Below are 7,227 nucleotides of genomic sequence, written 5' to 3' on the forward strand. Positions count from 1 at the left end.
TCATTGTTTTGTGACTTGAGTATTAAATGGTCATGATGGGAGATGGGAGATGGGAGACCAATTTGCGTTAAAGAGCTTTGGGACGACTGCACAATGAATGAAATAACTTGGGCGATTATAAAGCCTCCTTATGTAACAGAGAACCGGAGTACAGTGCAGACTTTGAGATAAGGTGGGGGTAGTGGGGGGCGGTGGGTTGCTGTGTTTCTGTGTGATGGGAGTGGGTGAGGGTTAGCGTAATATTTCAGCTGCCTGCAGTCAACTTCTCTCTACTGTCCAATGGCATTAATCACACAGACTGCCATTGTCCAGCCTGTATCCCGAGAGACTCTGTTGTGATGCAACCAACACATGCCAATGGACACCCCCTCCTCTCCCCTCCCCCGCCCGCCCTCCCCTGGGGTCATATCGTTGAGGGCGATGGGGTTGATTTCCCTTGGCAAATACCCTTTCCAATTACCAGCCGGGTGAGCGCAACCAGTGGGCCAGAGGCAGAGACTGTGACATTCGGCACATAAATCTGCCTCTTGTCTCATTTCAGCAGAGCTGTTTGTAGAGCCAGAGGTGTGTGTCCCCCCCCCCCCCCCCAACACATCACTCAAACACCATGCAGTGGTGGAACAGGTGTCTGGTGGCTCTGCGTGTGTCTATGTTTAAATTCTGTCATTAGGGCATCGCTCATGACAGGGACTGGGGACATGGCACAGGGGAAGCTGGCCTGACTGTGATGAATAGTGGGGTGAGGAGCAAATCAAGCAAGCTGCCTGGTTTGTTTACCAGACCAATGCGTCTTTACAGGATGGGTCAGTGCTATAAATACAAATCAATTGCCCCTCTTAACAAATTAGGTACAGGCAATAGCAATTCAGACAATTCATTAAAAGTAAGTAAAAAGACTAGATTTCACTCATGACGGCATGGTAAAGATATGAATGCACAATACAGTATCTGCTCTATTTAAGGTAAATAAGGAAAATAATAATTTTACCTTAACACAATAGCCCCATGTCCAGCATATTGTGTAATACTGTATATTAATGGGACTGACTAAAGCAAATGACGGGACAGGGCCACATTGTTTTACGTCTCTTCTATGACTGCAATAGCAATGGCAAGCACCACGATACATTTTGCGAGATGTCAAACAGGATGTAATCAGTAATCCCCATCACTATTCATCAGCCGGCGCTAATCTCTGAATGGGAGTGTGACACACACCTCGGCTCTGTGTGATGTGTGGCTGCGCCGCTGCCTCAAAAGTGGGAAGCTGTGAAGTTCGCCTGGCGTTGCGTCAAACAAGCCATGATGGAAACTATGCTCTGTTTACATGAGCGCTCACGTCTCCGCCGCAGCTTAAAGAGGCCTCGTCAAAAACACACATTTCCCGTGCAGAGAGAGAGAGAGAGAGAGAGAGAGGGAGAGAGATATGCTTGGAAAAGTGGCTCTCAGCCATTGAGAGGATAGGGGGGATTGGAAGGTCTTTGATGGATAAAGGCAGTTTATCTAAACGATGAGCAAAAATCCAAACATGAGAGTGGAAGAGTGGAAATGAGTGGAGTGAGGACGCTGAATGAATGAGATATTAGTACTACACGTGAAGAGGAGGAGCTTGAGAAGAAGTGGAGAGACATCTCACGGAATTAAGAGTGGTCCGATAACTGCCTCCGTCTCCATCGGATTGCTTTGGATTTGGCTGGGAGTAGGCTACGCATATCTTCCATAGTCCAAGAGGGCATGCTTTACTGTCATTGTCTCCTCACTCCGGATGGGTCAGGATTATAGGATGAAAAGGGATATGTCTAACCCTTTAACCTTTCTCTAAAATGCCCGTTTCGAGGACATTAATGCACAGATGGCCTTATACTATCTGAGCCTTTTTCTGGAACTTTTTTTTTTTTTTTTTTTGGTCAGCATACATTTTCTGGTTTGAATGTATGCTGAAAACATTGTAAAAGCATGTAGAAGAAATAAAAACAAGTGAAAATTCTAGTATTAAGATTTCTGGGAATTCTATTCTTGTTATGCACAGTAGTAGATGTATAAGGAAAAGATATATCATTTGCTTCTGAACACAATCTATCTGGTCCATTCTGATGTCGTAAATCTATGCTTTTTCAATTTACCATAGAATGACAGAGCAAGAGAGAGAGAGAGAAATTAAAGACAGGCCCCATAGAAATGAATGAGTGTTTCCTTTACGTAGCAGTGCATTCAGCTCCACGGTAACGTTTTTTTTTCTTTCTGTCTGTGAGCGTCTTAATTAAGTTGTGTAAAAAGCGGGGGCCTGGACTCCGGGAGCTCAGACACAAAAGCGACCATAAATCAGCCCGTGGAGTAAAATGACAGCTCTTCTGAAGCGCGGCGAGCACTATCGGCCCTTCTCATTGGCCCGTGGAGTAAAATGACAGCTCTTCTGAAGCGCGGCGAGCACTATCGGCCCTTCTCATTGGCCAGTCAGCGCAAAGGGTCAGGGGCAGACACTGCCGTGAGAGCTGAATGAACCAGAGGAATCAGGCATAAAGGACGACTACAATAATGCTTCAGACCCAGACAAAAAAAAAAAAAAAAGACACACGAGACAATGGCTAGTTTCTGTGATTTGTCACAATTAAAGGGGGAGTTAGAGAGAGTGAGTAAGGAGAGACGGTGTCTGGGGCATTCATTCCCTTTTGTTCTTGGGAACAGCATGAGAATATCAAACCGTTATCATTTTGGTAACAAAGGATATTTGGACATTTGGATTACATTAGGTGCCTCCTATCAAATATCGAATTCTATGCAGGGTTGGGAAATAGACACTGAGAAAGGGTGGTGGTGTGATGGTGGTTTGCATCTCTGACAAAAACTGCAGAGGACTCAAGAATCGCAGAGTCGAGCGCTGAACGTAAACCCATGTAATTCCCACTGACATCGACACAGACAGCCAGTACATTCCACCAACTCCAAGAGCCAAACGTCACAGATCATGGACTAGAGAAGAGTTCAGAGCAGGCACTTGTAGTCCACGACGTCACAGAAATGCTTTCAGCGCTTAAATAGTGTAGACATTACAGTACATTACCACAAACGCAAAGACATGTAACAATCAAAACATTACAAGTAGCAATAGTTTTTTTTTTTCTCAAATGCTGCCACTACGTTATTTACCAAATGAACAAAATGATTCAACGGTAAGTACTATGAAAGCCATATATCACAGTGCCAAAGTAAGACATATGCTGTGCCAGTTCTCCACTGTTGGTTAGTTATGTTTCATGACTGGCAAAGTTAAAGACACAGTAGCCCAGCATGGTTTACCAATGAAGCTCCATTCCCCAAGCTCAAGGCAATTACTGTATCTGTTAAATGCAAATAAACATTAAAAAAAATAAATACAGTAGGATAAGGAATAAGATTAATGTACTGTACACCACATACAGGCATATTCACTACTCAGCCACAAGTGCCATTTGATAACTACATCAACCCCCCACACTTCATCCTCAGTCCAACCTCTCCAAACAGCCCACGGCTACCATTCACCATCGTCCATCACATAAGCCATATCCAACCGATGCACCATGTCCACCCCTCATCTATGGCAGCATATGTATGTGTGTGTGTGAGTGTATCTGTGTGTGTGTGTGTGTGTGTGTGTGTGTGAGAGAGAGTGAGAGAGAGAGAGTGCGGCAGCAAGAGGACGGGTTGTGCTGCTCGGGGGCGTTCGTCGCCCCCGTTCAGCATGGCCCCATGCTGCTGACGGTGGTGTAGGTGAACTTGGACATGGACGCCCCCATGGCGGTGCCGTCCTCCTCCCCCCCGAGCCCCCCCGCGCCCCCCCCGCCGCCGCCGCCCGCCCCCCCGCGCCGGCACCCCCGTCTCCGGCGGCACGGCCGGCAGCAGCAGGCGAAGGTGGTCAGCAGCGCCTTGCGGAAGCGCTTGTTCATGAAGCAGTAGATGACGGGGTTGACGCAGGCCGACGTGTACGAGAGCAGCTGGATGAAGGAGATGGGCGCGCCGGAGAGGGCCCGGTGCGCCGAGCGCATGTCGAACGCCTTCCACGTGTTGACGGCGTACAGCGGCATCCAGCAGACGAAGAACAGCGCCACGATGACCACCAGCATGCGGATCACGCGCTTCTTGGCCAGCAGCTTGGCCTCCGACGTGTTGCTGCGCGGACGCTCCGCCTTGGCCGAGCCCTTCGTCGCCGTCGCTGTCGCCGCCGCCGCCGCCGCCGTTGTCGTCAGGGCGGACATCTCCATGGCGTGCGGACGCTTGGACACCTGGATGTAGCAGCCGTCGCCGTCGTCGCTACCTGTCGCGCCGGCGGCGCTCACGCCGTTTTTGACGCCTGTAAATCGGGAAAGAACGAAGCAATGTGTTTCAGGTGATGAATGATTATTTCCATTTGAATGAGCAGAGAAATGAACTAAAAGGTCAGTGACCAATTCACACTTATTATTGATGGCCAAACTTCTAAGAGGAGTATTTGTTGAGCCACAGCTAAACTCTTAACAAGCCTGCAACTTTAAACTGTTACTGTTGAGGAGTGTCATGGCTCTCTCTCCTCAAAGCAGGAGATACTGTAGACACACTATACGGTATCTTTCTCCATCTTCCCCGAGGGTTGGATGCACTGACATGTAAGGGCCCATTCAGATGGTGTGCATACCAAAACAAAGCATGTTATGTTCCGACAGACCGCACATGAATGAAACTGCATTTTTGCCTGTTTTGTCACAAGAGCACTGCACAGCACTTTTGATGCACTTTTGATTTCGTACTAATGCATAATGCATTCATGAAATGGCAAATACATGGGAGGAGACATTCTGCATATGAAAACTCAGTTTCATAGGTCTCTGTTTTGTCTGTGAAAATGGTCTGCCTAAAAGCAGGCTTTCAGATGCAACCCTGTCAAAAACAGCCTATATGTGTCATACCTCTCATAATGTCACAGTCATACTTGTCAATATTGCTTTTCATGTCATCAACTTCCCAATGTAGATACTTGCTAGACTATTAACTCTGTTATAGTCTAGCTGCACAAGTAGTTGGGACAAAATGCCCTACACTATCTCTCCATTGACATCTATCTTTTTTTTTTTTTTTTTTTTTTTTTTTAAAGTATATTTTTTGGCCTTTTTGCCTTTAATGTTATAGTACAGTGAAGAGTAGACAGGAAACAAGTGGGAGAGAGAGATGGGGTGGGATCGGGACATGACCGCAGGCCGGATTCGAACCTGGGTCCCCTATTGACATCTATCTTGACATCTCATGTGCTGTATTACCTCATGATTGCTAAACTTTCCATTCATTTCAATGGATTTGTCAGTTGACTATTCAATTGTGATTGAATGATCGTGCTCAAGTTGTGGCGCTGCAAATTACAGTTAGAGGGTGGTGACGAGCGCTGTGTTCCTGATGAGGTGAATACTTCAAATCCGACATACGATGGCAAAGCACAATGTGCACCTCTCTGCTGATTGACAGTCACTTTCTAGCTTACAGTATCATCGTTTGGATGCGGCTGTCTGACAGAGACTCTGGAATGTTCAATTAAATGTTTCGTCATCGGAAATTGTGTTTCTAAAAATATTGAAAAGGCAAATAAGGCTTAATGGTGCCTGGGTGAGTCAGCTAATGCCTGGATGTCCCTTGCTGCTTCAAAACATCAGGCAATTTCCACCTGTAAGCAATTCTAACAGATGTAAGACACTATTAAATACTCTCATGGTGGCACAAATGGTAAAATTGAGATTGGGATTGACTGAAAATAGTTAACCACTTGTGATTAATCAGATTATTTTTAATTGTGATTAATTGTGATGAATTATTCCTGGAAAAAGTGTTCAGGAAGATACCCAAGTAAATATAATCGCAACATTTATTATTTGCTCTCTCTCACTCTCTGTCTTTCTCTATCTATCTCTCCCTCTCTCTATCTATCTCTATCTCTCTCCCCCCTCTCTCTCTCTCGCTCTCTCTTTCTCTCTCGTTTGCTCTCTCTCAATTTCAGATATTTTGTGACAGATGGCCTGTCTATAAATACAAATATGCTCTAATTCTGTCATTACTTGAACAACAGGAAGTGATGTACCGGGGGATTAGCCCATTGCAGCATCTCACTTTAACGTAGCCAAAGGGGGGGTTAGATCACTTTGACCTTATGTCATTAAAAAACGGACCAGACACAGCGGACTAAATGGCACAGACGCAGAGAGAGTGAGAGAGAAAGAGAGAGAGAGAGTGAGAGTTAGAAAGAGAGAGAGGGAGGGAGTGAGAGTTAGAAAGAGAAAGAGAGAGAGAGTGAGAGAGAGAGAGACAGAGAGAGAGAGAGAGAGAGCAATGGAGAGCTTACCGCATTGGCCCGTCTTCTGCTCGAGCTCAAACTGAATGCCGCGGTAGAGCTCTCGGGAGATGAAGCCGTAGGCGATGCTCATGACCACTCCCGGGATGAAGAACAGCACAGAGAGCAGGAGGATGTACCTACACACACACACACAGCACGGGCCGGGGCAGAGGACACACACAATTATGGAGAGAAAATGAATTAGACGTCAACGTCCATAAAGACACCCAGGATCTAAACTCTCCGGCGCATCTCCGCAGAAGCGGTATCGTAAGCAGACAGTTTGGTGGCATCTGTCCACTCCAACATTTTCTCAGGAGGATGTACCTAAACACACAGCTCAGGGGCAGGACAGAAAACACATACAATTATGGATAAAAAGTGAATTAGAACGGGACCGGACGTCAACGTCCATACACGATCCGGGATCTAAACTCTCCGGCGCATCTCCGCAGAAGCGCTATCGTAAGCGGAGAGTTTGCCGGCATCTGTCCACTCCAACATTTTCTCAGAGGATCTGTGACAAAGGCCATCAGTGTGGTGGAGTAATGCGTTCCGGCTGCCACGCCGATGAGCTGAGCTCTCTGACGATGGGGTCAGAGTTCACGCTTAGCTCACCAGAGACCCGGGTTCAAGGCTCGGTGGAGTGACAACCCTCTCCCCCTCACAGCGAGAGAGCGAAAGAATGTGTCTGTACAAAAAAAAAGAAAATGCCACAGACTAACAGGGCTTGTGCCTTGACTGGCTGGATAAAAACTGCTCATATATTGAAGGGGATGCAGTTTCATACATGGATGGTGGTTTAGATTTATCTCACTACAGGCAAAGCAGTGGGGAAGCAGCTACAGAATAGAAGACTTGAGATTAAAAGGTGACTGAAGTCTAAATCCCTAGGG

The 7,227-nt window shown here is 46.6% G+C and overlaps 1 protein-coding gene across 1 annotated transcript in view; it reads right to left on the reverse strand.

Annotated features, from left to right (window-relative positions):
• Positions 1 to 608: 608 nt before the first annotated feature.
• cckbrb (cholecystokinin B receptor b) overlaps positions 609 to 7,227 on the reverse strand; it is a 24,545-nt gene continuing 17,926 nt past the window's right edge. The window contains exons 4-5 of the mRNA XM_062534394.1: positions 6,341 to 6,468; positions 609 to 4,330 (exon numbers count right to left, since the gene is read on the reverse strand). Coding sequence (XP_062390378.1) covers positions 3,717 to 4,330; positions 6,341 to 6,468 — 742 coding nt within the window. The 3' untranslated portion in view covers positions 609 to 3,716. The remainder of the gene's footprint in view (positions 4,331 to 6,340; positions 6,469 to 7,227) is intronic.

This window comes from Sardina pilchardus, chromosome 4, assembly GCF_963854185.1.
Source record: "Sardina pilchardus chromosome 4, fSarPil1.1, whole genome shotgun sequence".
NCBI lineage: Eukaryota > Metazoa > Chordata > Actinopteri > Clupeiformes > Clupeidae > Sardina > Sardina pilchardus.